Source organism: Typopeltis vanoorti, chromosome 17, assembly GCF_054136105.1.
Source record: "Typopeltis vanoorti isolate ZY-2024b chromosome 17, IOZ_Tvanoo_1.0, whole genome shotgun sequence".
NCBI lineage: Eukaryota > Metazoa > Arthropoda > Arachnida > Uropygi > Thelyphonidae > Typopeltis > Typopeltis vanoorti.
Genome location: NC_143565.1, coordinates 99,587,862 through 99,605,545, shown reverse-complemented (window position 1 = coordinate 99,605,545; position 17,684 = coordinate 99,587,862). Strand labels below are relative to the sequence as shown.

The following is a 17,684-nucleotide window of genomic DNA, read 5'->3' as shown; positions in this document are numbered from 1 at the left end:
TCCCCTCACTGCAAATATAATTGAGAAGGTCTTGAACTGTGAAATAAATTGGAAAATCGTTTTCTTCTTCATGACACAAATTCTGAACTAGCCTTTAAATTCCATCGTGAGCTGAAGAACTGTATGTCTGGATATCGGGAGCTGTATAAAAAAATTAGTAAAATCATTATCGCAAAGTTTAATCGCTGATTACATTGTCAAAAGAAAAAATCACCAACGATGCACAGAACGAGTGTGAAGCTAATTCTGTTTGTGAAGAACCATTGCCTTTACAATACAGATGTGATGTGCTGTCTATCTCTTCTGGTGATGAAAGTGATTTTGCACCAGTTTGCAAACATTGCCGAATATTGTCTAATAGCGACAACAATTCTGATGAAAAAAAAAAAATTTACTTTTCAATAAAATTAAATGAATAAAGCTTTAAAACAAATTTAGGCATTCTTATTTTCTGAATTTTTATAAACTTTTTTTATGTGATTTTAGGTTTATTTTAATTCATTGCTTCGGTTTTATGCAGTTTTAGAAAATTATGGAACGTATCCCTAATTTTTCAACGTAAGTTAAGTCTTTTTTGGGCGATTTTTTATATGCGATTTTCTCTGGAACATATCTACCACATAAAAAGAGACCCGACTCTACTTTGTTTGCTTTCCTAGCTTCGAAGTGCTTTTTTTTTTATGTCAATAAAATCCACAAAATGTTTACTTTTTCACACACTACCATATCTACCACCTAAAGACTTGTACAAATATTTGTACCCTTTCCCTCCAACAAGGGTGACTGGAGAGCAGTGATCCACTCAGCTAATCAGCCCAGAAAAGGATTTTATTTGGCCAGAAACTCCTGAAAACTTGCAGTAAATTTATTTAAGAGAATAACGTCAGCTATATAGAGGAATGAACTATGCTTATTAACTCTTGTATTGATATTGAATTGGATATAAAGCTCTTATATTTTTTATAGATTATGAATAAGTGGAGATAGTTCCTGTCCTTCAATTCTAATTGTTGTTCTCCAACTTAGCTCTCTCTCTCTCTCTCTGTGTGTGTGTGTGTTTACACAATATAGTTTTTCTCTTTTATACCTTATCATATACATTTTCAAGATCACCAGAACTAAAATGGCCATCCCTGCTATATTCCATCATTTTTTCCAACTGTTTGTCATAAATGTTGAAAGTTTTTTCACTTTCACTTAATTATACTATAAATTAACGATGCCAAGAAATTATATTCTTGGTATCGTTAATTTATATTTATATAATTAAATTTTTAATTATATAATAATTAATTAATTTATCCAAGTGTAAGCAACCCAAGTTTGCAAATGAAGTAACCTCACGACTGGACTACTTGTATATAGAGGCTGATGATTTCACATCATTTGCCTTAATATCCCATTATGCAACCCACATATCCTTAAGGACATGCATAATGCTGTGCATTATGGGAAGGACCACTATCCAGTTTCGACCCTTATTGAGGTCTCATCATTGGGAGCCAGACCCAGAAGTGATACCAAGGTTGAAGTAATTCAGGAGTCATATTTCCATAAGTAGTCAAAAGATGTCACACCTTACTAAAATACTCTGGATTAGAGATAGATGTTGAAAGTTTTTTTCACTTGGGTATATTATAAATTAAAGATGCTAAGACATATACAAATAGCCTAATCATGAAGTGACATTTTGCTTACCCTTGGATAAAGGATGAAACCAAGAATATAATTTCTTGGCATCTTTAATTTATGGACCACATCTGCACTGTTGTGCTCTTATTTGGTTACATGCCTTGCAAAGGGATATGTCAGTAATGTGGTCAGAGAACTGTGGAATTCTCTGTTTGAGACAAAATTAAAAAGATATTATGAGTTACAGAATATGGTTGATAGCAAAAGAAAAAAAAAGTTTTTCATAACAATCACAGATTGGTGTTATGAAAAAGATTTCATGGGATAAATGCAGATTCCATGAAACATGCAAACCTGATAGAAGACTTGCAATTAATAGACATACTACATTCTCTTCATAGCTTTAGTTATTTCAGTAGTAATTCAACCCAAGGATAGATGCAGAAGATATTGTTCAGTAAGTAACATGAGGAGACTGAACAAAGGGTTATCTCTGGAAATTGAAGAATGAGTAGAATGGATTTTTTCCAGAGGAAGTTGTGGATATACTCTTCATGAGCAAGTTTAAAGAATGGTATGATATACTTTGTGTGAGTAATGAGTAACATGGGTCTTCCATAATTGAGCCCTAGAATTCCAAGCAAATGCTCAAAAATCCTATTTTCCTCTAAAGTTAGCATTCAAACTAACTAAGCAGTAATCAAGAATGCAGTGAAAGTAATATTATCCATTGACATGCGATTTAAATCGCTGGGGTAATTATGTACCCATGTTATTGTTTGCATTTCATTTTAAAGCAACACTAGCAAACTTTAAAATATTTTTTATGTTATATTTTAGTGCTTGTTACTATTCTACTAAAAACTAACATTAAAAAATCTTTTTTTTTTTCATTGAAGTAAGGCATATGTGATTAATTAATTAAGAAAAGGTCTGGCAGTTTGGAAGAATGTTGAGGATTGCCTTGTATCCTGGTTGTAGGTTCACTATTTATGTTAGATTAGATCACAACTGGTTGCTAGTGATTCGGCCTTCTCTTCCTGTGAAAGGAATCACAGGAAGTGGAGACAGTTTGTGTTCAATGGAAGCTGGTTTGTGTTGTGAACATTAATGTATTCTAGAAAGATAATCTCACAATTTGAGTAATTAGACTACAAAATCAACTTTCAGAGAAAAGTAAAAAAAAAAAAAAAAAAAAAAGCACAGCATCATTGTCTGAATTTATTTATTTATTAGTGTGGGTTTCCCCCCCATTTCTTGACTGCCCCTTAGGTCTAGTTGAGCATTCCTAATGAGGGATATAACAGTAGCCTGTGTGTTCGCAGCGCATGGTCAGCAAGACCAGATGGCTGTATTGGTGAAACCGGATGTAGTCCTTGTGTTCTGAAATTCTGATATTCGCTGTCCTGCCTGTTTGGCCAAAGTAGGACAGCTTACAGCTTCAAGGGATCTGGTATACACCAGGTAGGTCTAGGGGAAGTGGTTGTTCTTTAGTGGAGCAGATAAGGGATGCCAATTTTTTATATGGTCTGTAACAAGGGGTCAAGTCATGTTTTTTTAAGATTTTGGTAATTTTTTCCAAGGTGCCTCAGATGTAGGGAATGGTGATGGATTTGGAGTAATCCTTGTTTTGAAGGGGGAGAGGTTTGTGGTTTACTGGTTTCAATATTTTTTGAATTTTTGGGGCGGTAGCCATTGGCTGAGAAAGTGTTGACATTTTCATTTGAACATGGTTATGGCATTTTCATTTGAACATGGTTATGGCATTGTCATTTGAACAGATTAGTTTACCCCTGTTGTATAGTGTCTTAATAACTCCAAATATTGTTGTGGGGGTGGGGGGGTGGGATTGTTGCTGAATGTATCTGCCTGTATCGATGGGTTTTCTATAAACAGAGAAAACCAAGGTTCCATCAGGCTGGCAGGTGACTAGTGTGTTAGGAAAGGGATGCTGTTTTCCTCTTTTTTCCAGGGTGAACTTGATTCTGGGGTGTTGGTTGTTTAAGTGCGTTAAGAAGGAGAGGAGTGTATCAGAGCCACTTGGTCAAATAGCGAACACATCATCAACATAGCGAAACCATATGGTTGGTTTTTGTGGGACACAGTTTAAGGCTTTTTCTTCAAAAGTCTTCATAAGTGGGGAGAGTGGAGACCCCATGGCTGTCCCCTCTATTTGTTTGTAGAATTTTCCGTGCCAAACGAAATAGCCTGAGTTCATTGTGAGCTGAAATAGGGCTGAGATATCGGGAGGAAGTTTAGCTAGGATTAGCTCTAAGGTTTCCTTGAGTGGAGCATTTGTAAATTAGGAGGAGATGTCAAAACTGACCATTATGTCAGTATGTTGGAGTGTAAGGTTTTCTATGCTGGCTTTGAAGTGGGCAGAGTTTTTTTTGTGTGTGATGGTGTGTTGCCAGTATAGTGTGTGAGCGCTTTGGCCAAATGTTTAGCTAATTTGTATGTGGAGGAATCAGTGCCATCCACTATGGGACGGAATGGCACATTATCTTTATGTATTTTTGGGAGTCCATATAAACGGGGGGTGGGGGGGTGGAGAGCTTTATATTCACTTTTTTAAATAACGAAACCTGTGGTGCGTTCATAATTAGAAGAAACACACGTATAAACCACAGTGAAAATTATTTAATTGTAAATATTTCATCCTAAGTATCTTAGGACATCATCAGTACAGTATTTAAACAAAAATTAGGAATAACATACAGTTAGGACGCATGATTACAATAGAATCTCATGAAAACGTGCATAACGTGCTAAAGTAGTACAAAAAGAAAAAAAACATTAATTATTTAACACAGTTTTGTATGATAATTTCCCATACTTTAGGAATAGTAAAAACGTCGTTGCGGTTTAGGTTTGGTCTGTGTAGTGGAGCTTCAGAACTTTCTTTGTATAAACGTTCATGTTTAAATAACGATCTATGTAAAAGTTTAGCCTTTTCCCAATGGATCCTATGGTTTGGATTTTCAATTCCGTGTTGAGAGAGGCCAGATTTCTGCGGTTTAAGAAGACGAATGTAGTCTTGATGTGCCGAGCTGCGTTTTTGAACAGACCTACCTGTCTGTCCAAAGTAAGATAATTTGCAGGAGCATGGAATCTCATAAACACCAGGTAACATCAAGGGTGAGAATTTTTCCTTAGGAGAAGGTAATAAGTTGTAAATTTGGGATTATATCCATCCTAAATGGATATAATCCCAAAACAACTCAAAAAATCATCAGTCACTTCTGCATACATCAAACCAGACAGGAAGAAGTGCATAGGATTCCCATACCTTACGTTAAAGGCATCTCAGAACGTCTTTCTAAAATTATGAAGAAATACAATTTTGCCACTACTTACAAACCTATCAACCAAATTTACAACTTATTACCTTCTCCTAAGGACAAATTCTCACCCTTGATGTTACCTGGTGTTTATGAGATTCCATGCTCCTGCAAATTATCTTACTTTAGACAGACAGGTAGGTTCAGAAACGCATCTCGGAACATCAACACCACATTCGTCTTCTTAAACCGCAGAAATCTGGCCTCTCTCAACACGGAATTGAAAATCCAAACCATAGGATCCATTGGGAAAAGGCTAAACTTTTACATAGATCTTTATTTAAACATGAACGTTTATACGAAAAAAGTTCTGAAGCCCTACTACACAGACCAAACCTAAACCGCAACGACGTTCTTACTATTCCTAAAGTATGGGAAATTATCATACAAAACTGTGTTAAATAATTAACATTTTTTTTTTTGTACTACTTTAGCACGTTATGCACGTTTTCATGAGATTCTATTGTAATCATGCACCCTAACTGTATGTTATTCCTAATTTTTGTTTAAATACTGTACTGATGATGTCCTAAGATACTTAGGATGAAATATTTACAATTAAATAATTTTCACTGTGGTTTATACGTGTGTTCCTTCTAATTTATATTCACTATTGGATATGTTAGATTTTAGTGGTCTTGCTTTGGTGAGAACACAAGGTACATCCAGTCTAATATTGTTAGCGATGTGGTTCAGAAGGTGGCGGGTCCCACATTCAATCTATATCATTATATCCTCTGCCGGTATTTTTCTGGGAGCAATGGCAAAGTTGTGGCCATGTGAAATTGCAATGAGTGCTGCAGGCTTCAAAGTAACTGAAGAAAGGTTGACAACAGTGTTGGTTGGAAGTTTTGGTTTGGAGGTCTAGTTCTTTTAACTTCTCAAATTTCTTGATATGTCGACCCCGTATTTTCTCAAATTCTTTATCTGCCGCAGTGCACGAGACATCATATAAAATTGGCCAAAGCTTGTGATTTAACGTGTTGGAAAGCTCTTCTTCAAGCGCCCGAATAGCTTTGTTTGTTTCAGCTAAGAGAACCCGCTTGGCGGCAATTTGTTCCCATAGTAAAGCAAGAAAGTCACAATAATACACCGTATCAAGTCCAAATTTGAAAGACTTCATGGAATCAGCCTCAGCCCTAAGAAACATTTCAAACCTCAACAAATTTGGTTGTATGAGACTGCCCCAAATTTGGGAGACTTACTTCAGGAGACCTTTAGCCCAACGGCCAAGAATACCTACATAGCCCGCTAGGGGGGAACCATCAGGACTTTTAGGAGAAACAATAGCTTCCTCGGTTCGTCCTCATTTACTGTGTGTACTGCCCGAGTGCATGTGTGTTTAATTTTAAGTTCCTTTGAAGATGGCAACATGGCGTTGCCGAAATATTGGAAATATATATTAAAGTTTAATTTAATTTATATTCTAGTGTACGTTGTGAATTCCTTAAGTTAATTAATTTAATAATCATGTATAATCAATGTATGAGCCTTTCTACGAGAATTACAGATCACTTACTGATACCTATAATTGGTAGTGTATATCATTGGTGTTTGTATTTGATGCCTCATCAGATGATGGTTAAATGAATGCGAGAGGTTTTTTTTTTTTCATTGGATGAGATTTTGGCATTATTTTGCATTCAGTGGCTGCTCAATAGTATGTAGTGGCTCAGAGCCATTGAATGCTGTTGAACATTAATATTAATTTTCAAGTGCATATCAACTAAATTTATTTATTAATGTAAATATGCAAAAATCTGTAAAATCAGCATTATATGCTGAGCATTAAAATTAATTTTCAAGAATATATCTAATATTATATGGTACATTTAAATCTATCTGCTTGAACACTAGAAAATCGATTTCAAAATAAAACATAAAATGTGAGTTAAATATAGAAACAATTGTTTTATTTCATTTATTATTTTTTTTTTAATTCAAGATTATCTTCTAGTATGCACATGATAAAAATTAATAGCAATTCTTCCCATCTAGTGTGAACCTACATTACTTCCTGAACCAAACCATGTTATGTTAAATCATCTGTATGCGTTATCAATTAAGGTAAGTTTGAAAGTTAATCATTATTAAGTTTTTATTAATTCATTATCGAGGTAAGAATTTCAAAATTGCATTTATGAAGGTTGCATTATCAAATGTGTTTTTTTTTTTCCTATTAGTTAATTGGACTAACATCATTTAGTATTACATTCCACTTTAGAAAGGATCATGGCTCACGTAATTATTACTACCAATTTTTATTGTCAACTTAATTTTTTTTAGTGATAACTACACATTCCAGATTACAGAACCTATAGCACATTTTTAATACTATAGGCAAGCTGCTGGTTGAGAAGAAAAATAAAGTTTAGTATAGGTTATTATTTGTACTAGTAAATGAAGGAAAAATACTATACTCACGAGTTTGATTTGTGTGAATTTAGAATTAAGTTTCTTCTGTCTTCTCTGAGTTAAGACAAATGTTGTATATCTAAACTTGGACTTTATCTAGATGCAAATCATGTTTTAAAACATGGAATAAAATTTGTTCTGTGAGAGGGTGTCAAGTAGTTGCTAAACCACAGATTTAGAAGAGAATAAGAGATTATTGATGCCAATTCTGCTGAATAGTGCTCAGGAAAATGCAGAAAGAAAAATTTGTAGAAAACACAAACAGGAACCGAACACCTGTGAAAGAGAGTTGATGAATTAGAGATGGGTCATGAATTAAGCAGCCTAATTACTCTCTTCTGTACTAAGTTAAGTATTTTTAGGGAGCTCTTAAGGCATCACTCCAAATGTGAAAACAGTTCTCAAAGGTTGAGCTGATTTGTGATTTGGTAAGATTTAATAGCAGTTCAGTGATAAAGAAATACCTCAAGCAACAGAGAGAACATAATGTTGAATTTTTTCTTGACAATTATTCATAAGACTATTACACTTTTTTATATATAATCTTTGTCAAGTAGCTTTATTTTATCCTCCTACATGTTTTGCCAATTTTTTCTATTGGCATCCTCAGGAAATACAAACTAGTAAGCTAAAATGAAGGTTACAGACTAGGTTATAACTGATGGTTCTAATTCATACAAAAAATTGGTATTGTGCGTGTCTCATTAATGTGATTTATTCGTTATGGTTCACGACGTAATTGTTATGAAATTTCATTTCTTTGATGTTTAATGATCTGATAAAAGTTTTCCAAATTTCTGGTAAAATTAGACCCTGATTCTTGTTTAGGTTTTCAGTTTTACAGGCAACTATAGCTGCTTCTTTAAAGGTTCTTGAATGGTAGTTATCTTCTATGTATGGCATAAGGCTCTTATCCCACTCAATGTGATGGTTAGTAGAGGCAAAGTGGCATGAAAGGCCTGAAATGTCTTGTCTGTTATTTCTGACATATCCTATGTGTTCTTTCTTTCTCGTTTCAAAGCTTCTAGAGGTCTGACCTACGTAACTAATACCACATGAGCAAGATATATTATATACTCCAGAGTACTTGTAGAATGGGTGAGGATCTTTTGGTGATCTTAAAAATTTCGGAATAGTGTTGATTGGTTTGAATGCCACTCTGATCTTATGTGGTTTCAAAAGGTTAGCTAATTTTTTGGAAAGGTTACTGACAAAAGGAATCGTAATTGTACTGATGTATTGGACGTCATCACGTTGTCGATGTGGTATATCAGTAAAGAGAATCTTGTTGTAGAGTCTTTTTTGGGTAACCATTTAAAGAAAGTTCTCTGGATATTGTGGTTAATTCCGTTAGTAGGTCATCCTTGTCTGTCGTATACTGTATAGCTCTTTTCTTGAGACTATGGATAATGCTAAGTTTCTGAGCTATGTGATGAGCTGAGTTGAAATGAAGGTATAGTTCGCCCACCATTTCTAGATCCCTTGTTGGATTTGTGCCAAGAATAGTCGATTCATGCTGAAGGGGAGAAAGAAATGAAGGATGTACAAATTGGTCGCCAACATGCGAAATCACGTGCTTTCTTGTCTGTCGCTGTACTAGTACTAGCTTGATTTTTGTTGTTCTCTTTTTGCATTATTTTTTTATTATTAATTTGTATGATGGATCCAGTACAGTCAACAAGTTCTATTGTTATACGTTTCAGTAGCTTTTGCAAAAGAATATTTAATAATGTGCTGACATTCTGCGAAAAAGAATCGTCAGAAGGCCGTCTTCTTGTTCCCTTTTCTCAAGTCATAAAACGTGCAAGTGCAATTGCGGGCGTATCGGGGTCAACTGTTAAAAGAATTCGTAGGGAATCAAAAGGTGAAGGTAAGCCAAAATTTAAATCTCCTAAAAAAAAAAAAGCGCCAGAGTAAAACCATCAAAACCATAGCTTTGAATGATTTTGATGTAGACGTTATAAGAAGAGCTATTCACGAATTTTACGTGGTCGAGAAAAGAGTGCCAACTGTTCCGAAATTGATTCATGTGCTTAAAGAAAAAATTAATTTTCCTTGGAAAAGAGAAACTTTAAGGAAAATACTTCATGAAATCGGATTTTGTTTTAAAAAGTCCCAGAATAAAAGGAAACTTATCATGGAGCGAAGTGACATTGTTTTATGTAGAACGTAGTATTTGCACGTATTAATACACTACGTATATTTTTCCAACTGTTATACAAGCAAAATAGTTGCACTTTAAAAACAACAATGTTTGTAAAAGAAAAGCTAAATTTTCCGACCTGTAATAATAAACAAACTCAGTTTGTTTATTATTACCTCCCAGAAGACAGACTGATTACCCTATTATCGGAATGGATTCTCCTTTTTCTGACATGCGCAGTAGTTTCGAGGGACCTCAAATCGGTGGGCGAACTATAACGTCCAGTATTTGTAGGTTTTCTGTATGCAGATAGGTTGATACTATTATTGGTTTGTTTCTTTATTAAAAGGGGTGCTTAAGGGTCAAAGCTGTATAACTGAGAGCACAGCTCCACATAGCCTTTAAAGGAATGCGGAGAACCGACCAGGGCTTCTGACCTAATGTCCAATCCTCACCTTTCAGTGGTGCACCCTGTTGGGTATCTACTTGGATACTAAATGGACGAGGATGGGCTGGCAATTTGGGATTTAGCCGACCAAATTATATTCTTATTGGTTAAACCAAAATATAGAATGATGGTACAACATGACAAAATTTCATGCCGGCTGGGGCGTCGCCTGGTTAAACAAGGCCTCCGTTGTTTTCGCCAGGGAACCAAGGCGAAAAGCCAAAAGTCAGCTACTGGAACAAATCTGAAAATAAACCCCAACTCAACATCACCAGAGTTAAAGATCGGTACTATCAACGTAAGAAGCCTGAATGGTAAAGAAATGGAGCTAGCTGAGGAATTAGATAAGTACCAGATTGACATAATAGGGATGACTGAAACAAAAAAGACCAAAACTGGTGAGATCTTTCTGAGCAATAAATACAAAATGTTATATTCGGGCAATGACAATCAAGGAAAAGAAGGAGTAGCCATAGTATTCAACACAAAATACGAGGCTAATCTTGAATGGCAATCAGTCTCAAGTAGAGTAATGTGGGCAAATATGAGAATGGGGAACTGGACCATGAGACTTATTTGTGCCTATGGTCCCACAGAAGGTTCTACTAAGGTAGAAGTGGAGGAATTTTTTGAGGCTTTAGAAAAGCAACTGACACAATGAAAAATGAAAAGTTGGTCCTTGTTGGGGATCTAAATAGCAGAGTAGGAAATGATTGTGAGACATACAAAAATATTTTGGGAAAATTTGGAGAAAAGAGCAAAGCTAATAATAATGACAAATATCTGTTGGATTTCTGCTCAGGACATGGACTGGTTATTACTAACACCATGTTCCAACATAAAAATGTGCACAAATTCACATGGAGAGAAGAGGCTAGGAATAAGAAAAGTCTCATTGACTGTTATTGTTGATAGTGATGTTTTCTCACTGGTGCAGGACACCAGAGTATACAGAGGATTTGAAATTGGAAGTGATCACTATTTATTGTTGAGCAGGATAAAATTGAATTTCATATTGAAAAGAATAACATGTAAGAAAGTTTTAAAGCGAATAAAAGTTGAGCAGCTCTCAGATGTGAACTATAGACTAAAATACACAAAGATTATTGAAGAAAAAATGAAAGAGTTTGAGAACAGGAATCAAACCTTGGAGATTCAGTGGCAAACTCTGAAGAAAACATTGATTGATTCTGCCAGAGAGGCATGTGGTGAGGTTATCTGTAAGGATAAAAAAATCAGAACTCCCTGGTGGACACAGGAAGTTAAAGAGGCAGTGAAGGAAAAGAAGAAAGCATACCAAAAGTTCCTGTCAAATAAGTCAGCTTGTGCTCTTAGAGAATATAGAGACAAATGCAAGAATGCTAAACGCTGTGTAAAACTAGCTAAACAAAAGTCATGGGAGGACTTTGGCAAGAATATAGAAAATAAATATCAAGAAGGTGGCAAAATATTCTGGAGGTTGTTGAAGAAGCTTAAGAATGGAGGTAAGAGTGCTGTAAACGGAATTAGAGATGATAAAGATGACATGAAAACGGGAGAAAAAGATATCCTTGAAGTATGGAGTAATTACTTTGAAAAACTGCTAAATGAAACAAGCAGTGATGACAGCACAGTGGTAAAACACACTGACCAGGCATACAGTCAGGAATACATATCCATACTAGAAGTAGAAAAAGCCATCAAAGGCTTGAAATGTGGAAAGGCAGCAGGAGTAGATGATATTCGACCAGAAATGCTGAAGTATGGTGGTATAAGAGTCTTACAGTGGCTGCACTGCATAGTTCAGAAAGCCTGGACAGAGGGACGAATTCCCGATGACTGGAGTAAAGCTCTCATAGTACTCATATATAAAAAGGGAAATAAAACTGAATGTGAGAATTACAGAGGTATTTCCCTACTGAGTGTTCCTGGCAAGATCGATCTATGCAAGTATACTTGAGAAACGGTTGAGAAGAATTGTGGAAGAAAAGCTTGGTGAAGAACAAGCTGGATTCAGGCCAAATAGAGGCTGTCGGGATCAGATCTTCACTTTACGACAAATAGTCGAGAAAGCATGGGAATATAACAAAGATCTGTATTTAAGTTTTGTCGATCTGGAAAAGGCATATGACAAGGTGCCAAGAGAGAAGCTATTCAATATGCTTCAGTTATATGGTGTCAATGGGGCATTATATCAAGCAATACTTAGTCTTTATTTGAGTTGTAAGTCAGCAGTTAGAATTGAAGGAAGTACAGGAAGATGGTTTAATGTTAAATCTGGTGTGAGACAAGCATGTACATTATCCCCTCTGTTATTCATTATGTATATGGATCACATTATGAAGGAAAGTGGTATTAAGCATGATATCAAAATTGGAGATGTTAATGTCAGCTCTTTGCTTTATGCGGATGATGTTATACTTCTAAATAAATCTGCTACAAGTCTGCAAGATTCTCTGACTAAATTGAATAGCTGTTGTAATAGATATGGTATGAAGGTCAGCAATAAAAAGACAAAGACAATGAAAATAGGTAGAATCATTGAAAATGTCAACTGTGTTGTGAATGGAGAACCTGTGGAACAAGTAAAACATTTCAGCTATTTAGGCATGATTTTTACTGAAGATGGGAAATTAAATATAGAAATAGACAACAGAATCAGCATAGCTGGTATGGTGGGAAGTCAATTGAATAAATTCATATGGAATAAGAGAGAAATCAGTCTTAACACTAAATTAGCTGTGCACAAGACAGTGTTCAAACCAGTTTTAACTTATGGATCTGAGAGCTGGATCAGAAGTAAAACACTTGACCAAAGACTAGAGACCACAGATATGAGAGTCCTGAGAAAGATTATAGGATGAACAGATGGCATCAATGGCAATATCATATTAAAAACGAGGATATTAGGAAAGAACTTTACATTGTCAGAATCCAGGAATGCATTAGCAGAGCTAATCTTAGGTGGTATGGTCACTTAAACAGACTGGGCGAGAAAAGATTAGCAAAACGACCCAGAGGAAGACCAAGATATAGGTGGATTGATACGGTACAAAATGCTTTAGACGATAGAAATATAAGATATGATAATGTTGGAGTCTTGACAAGTAACAGACTGATTTGGAGGAAAATTGTAGATAGGAAATTAATAATGATGTAATTTTTTTCATGTAGTACTATCATATCCTGTACACCCCTTGAGGGTACATGGCAGGAATTTGATGATGATGATGATTCTTTATTAAAATGTCAAGGAATGGCAGTTTTTTATCTTTTTCCATTTCTAATGTGAATTTGATGGTATTGTGTAAACTATTGATTTGGTTGAGGTAATTCATTAGTTCTTTCGTATGATCCCAAATGATAAAGATGTCATCTACATATCTGTACCAAATTTTCGGTTTTGCAATGATCTGGGTTAAGATTTTTTTCTCTAGATCTTCCATGAATAAGTCAGCACAAGGAGGTGAGAGGGGGCTACCCATAGCTAATCCAGTGAGTTGTTTGTAGATCGTTTTTTGCCAAATAAAATAGAAGTTAAACAGTGATTGAACAAAGTAGTGATGTTTCTTGGGAACAAGTTGTCTAAGATGTTGATGACTTCATCCACTGGAATGTTAGTAAACAGAGATGTAATGTCCAGGCTTGCTAGTATATCCTCTTCAAAAATAGGGATGTTTTTTATTTTATCTATAAAATGTTTTGAGTTTTTAATATAAGTATCCGAGACGTGAATGTGTTGTTGTAAAATCTTCGCAAGATACTTGGATAGTTGGTAAGTGGGAGAATAGATTCCATCAAGTATTGGACATAACGGTATACCTTCTTTATGAATTTTTGGAAGGCCATACAATCTAGGAGTTAGTGGGTACATTGATTTTAGTTTTTTTTATAATTTCTATAGGCCAGTTATTCATTCCACGTAATAATTCATTGGTGTCATTATGGTTTTTTGTAGTAGGATCTCTACTGAGAACTTCATATACAGACCTGTCAGATAATAGATTTTTAATTTTTTCTTCATAATCTGAAGTATTTAATATAACTGTATTATTACCTTTGTCGGCTTTGAGTATGATGATATCTTTATTATTCCTTAATTTGAGAAGCTTTCTTCTTTCCATTTGGTTAGAGTTGGTGTTAGGAGATCTTGACAGAGCTGAAAGGATTATGCTGCTTTTTAATCGTAAGTCATTAGCTATTGTAAGCGATAGTAATGTGAAGGCTTTTTCTAAGTTGTAGATGAACTCTATTTTAGGAATGACAGTGGGTTTTAAAGCAAAATTGAATCCTTTTTTGAGGATAGAGATCTCAGGTTTACTTAAAACGTGTTTAGATAGGTTAATTATCACTTGGTTATCTGGTAGAGACGGTTTGCAGTTGCTATGATTATCATACAGCATATTGAATTTATCAATTGGTGTCTTTTTGCTGTTATTAAATGTTTTGGTAAAACTGTTGCTAATCATATTGTCTAATAGTTGCCATGTCTCAGCGTCAAGATTATTAGAGATATCTGTGAATAAATTATAGCACTGTGAGTCTATTTTGCTAAGCATGAATCTCGTATGGATTCATGAAGAAGAGCATACGAAGTTCATTTGTAAATCAAGTTGGCTTGTCTAGTTTTATAATATTGTTTCAAACGAAGAAATTTTGGGATCACACTATTGTCTCTACATCTTTTTAAAAATATTAAATACTTCAGATTATAAGAAAAAAATAGATATCTATTATCTGACAGGTCTGTATATGAAATTCACAGTAGAGATCCTACCACGAAAAACCATAATGACACCAATGAATTATTACGTGGAATGAATAACTGGCCTATAGAAATTATAAAAAAACTACAATCAATGCACTCACTAACTCCTAGATTGTATGGCCTTCCAAAAATTCATAAAGAAGGTATACCGTTACATCCAATAGTTGATGGAATCTATTCTCCCACTTACCAACTGTCCAAATATCTTGCGAAGATTTTACAACAACACATTCACGTCTCAGATACTTATATTAAAAGCTCAAAACATTTTATAGATAAAATAAAAAACATCCGTATTTTTGAAGAGGATATACTAGCAAGCCTGGACATTACATCTCTGTTTACTAACATTCCAGTGGTTGAAGTCATCAACATCTTAGACAACTTGTTCCCAAGAAACATCACTACTTTGTTCAATCACTGTTTAACTTCTAACTATTTTATTTGGCAAAAAACGATCTACAAACAACTCACTGGATTAGCTATGGGTAGCCCCCTCTCACCTCCTTGTGCTGACTTATTCATGGAAGATCTAGAGAAAAAAATCTTAACCCAGATCATTGCAAAACCGAAAATTTGGTACAGATATGTAGATGACATCTTTATCATTTGGGATCATATGAAAGAAGAACTAATGAATTACCTCAACCAAATCAATAGTTTCCACAATACCATCAAATTCACATTAGAAATGGAAAAAGATAAAAAAACTGCCATTCCTTGACATTTTAATAAAGAAACAAACCAATAATAGTATCAACCTATCTGCATACAGAAAACCTACAAATACTGGACGTTACCTCCATTTCAACTCAGCTCATCACGTAGCTCAGAAACTTAGCATTATCCATAGTCTCAAGAAAAGAGCTATACAATATACGACAGACAAGGATGACCTACTAACGGAATTAACCACAATATCCAGAGAACTTTCTTTAAATGGTTACCCAAAAAGACTCTACAACAAGATTCTCTTTACTGATATACCACATCGACAAAGTGATGACGTCCAATACATCAGTACAATTACGATTCCTTTTGTCAGCAACCTTTCCAAAAAATTAGCTAGCCACATAAGATCAGAGTGGCATTCAAACCAATCAACACTATTCTGAAATTTTTAAGATCACCAAAAGATCCTCACCCATTCTAGAAGTACTCTGGAGTATATAATATATCTTGCTCATGTGGTATTAGTTACGTAGGTCAGACCTCTAGAAGCTTTGAAACGAGAAAGAAAGAACACATAGGATATGTCAGAAATAACAGACAAGACATTTCAGGCCTTTCATGCCACTTTGCCTCTACTAACCATCACATTGAGTGGGATAAGAGCCTTATGCCATACATAGAAGATAACTACCATTCAAGAACCTTTAAAGAAGCAGCTACAGTTGCCCGTAAAACTGAAAACCTAAACAAGAATCAGGGTCTAATTTTACCAGAAATTTGGAAAACTTTTATCAGATCATTAAACATCAAAGAAATGAACTTTCATAACAATTACGTCATGAACCATAACGAATAAAATACCAATTTTTTGTATGAATTAAACCCATCAGTTATTACCTAGTCTGTAACCTTCATTTTAGCTTACTAGTTTGTATTCCCTGAGGATGCCAATAGAAAAAATTGGCGAAACATTTAGGAGGATAAAATAAAGCTACTTGACAAAGATTATATATAAAAAAAGTGTAATAGAGAGAACATAACTTTTTTTTTTTTTTCTGCTGAGGATTCATTGATTGCTTTAGAGTTTATTAACACAAAGATAGCAAAGGGAATGCTGTCATTACAAAGATTACAGCGGTACACATGGCAATGCTAAGAAGATGATTTTTGTAATGTGTTTATACCAGGAGGGTATAAACCCATTACAAGAAGAGAAATCATATCTTGTCTAGAAATGAAAATGTCATCAAAAGTAAGACTAGAGGAAAAGGTTTTTTGCAAGAAATGAAACAGGATTCAGCTTTACTAGCATTGAAATTATTAGATTATCAGAACCTTATTGAACAGTAGTTAGATCAAAATTTTAAGGTTATAGAATCGGTAGTGTAGCAACTATTCAACATCCCTTCACAGAACAAATTTTATTCCATGTTTTAAAACACGATATGCATCTAGATAAAGTCCAAGTTTATAAGAGTGAACTAGCTGTTCATTTTCTTTATTTTCTTCCATCACTGGTCTTTGGAAGCCCCCCCTCCTCTTACAGTAGTCCATAAGGATTACAATCTAAAGTTTAGACAGATGACATTTGTCTTAACTCAGAGAAGACAGAAGAAACTTAATTCTAAATTCACAGGTGACATCATTAGTTATAATGTTGGAGGATAGATACATCTGCTATCCCACATAATGTGCATTTGGACAGAAAGCTGCCAACCCTGTTGCAGAACTCTGAAGATAGACACTATGATGGAAGCTTACTTAATAGGACTTCATGCCAAACCCAATCAAATGCTTTAGTTATCAGGAGCAACCGCTCGAGATTTCCTGTTGATGACAGTGCTGGAATCCATACTGTTGATCATTTGTGAGTTGAAAGAATTCAAAAGAGCATAGAAGTTGAATATTAATGATTTTCTTCATTACTTAATAAAAAACTGAAGTCAGTGAAATTGGACGTTAATTGACAATGATTTATAACCCTTCTTAAGAATGAATTAAATATGAGCTAATTCCTAAGCTGTAGGAGCACAGAGTTTCAGTAAAGGTGGAATGCTATCAAGACTAGGTGACTTTTTTGATGTTCATTTTGAACAAGATTCCTTTGTGAAAATTCATAGGGGACGTTGAGTGTTGCATGTTTGGAATCTCATGGCATCTTACTTTTCCACTATTGCAAGTATTAGAGGAAAAGTAAGAAGCTAGATGATTCGCTTTATCTCTGGGTAATGATGCATTTAAGCATTCAAGTTCAAAAAAAGTGAAAGCATGTTTGGACAAAAGTTA

At 34.8% G+C, this 17,684-nt stretch overlaps 1 protein-coding gene across 2 annotated transcripts in view; it reads left to right on the top strand.

The window, feature by feature from the left end:
- Window positions 1-17,684, top strand: part of alc (5'-AMP-activated protein kinase subunit beta-1) — a 109,799-nt gene that overhangs the window by 83,715 nt on the left and 8,400 nt on the right. For both annotated transcript variants that reach the window (XM_090407065.1, XM_090407064.1), the window contains exon 7: window positions 6,972-7,040. In XM_090407065.1, the coding sequence (XP_090263191.1) occupies window positions 6,972-7,040 (69 nt within the window). The remainder of the gene's footprint in view (window positions 1-6,971; window positions 7,041-17,684) is intronic.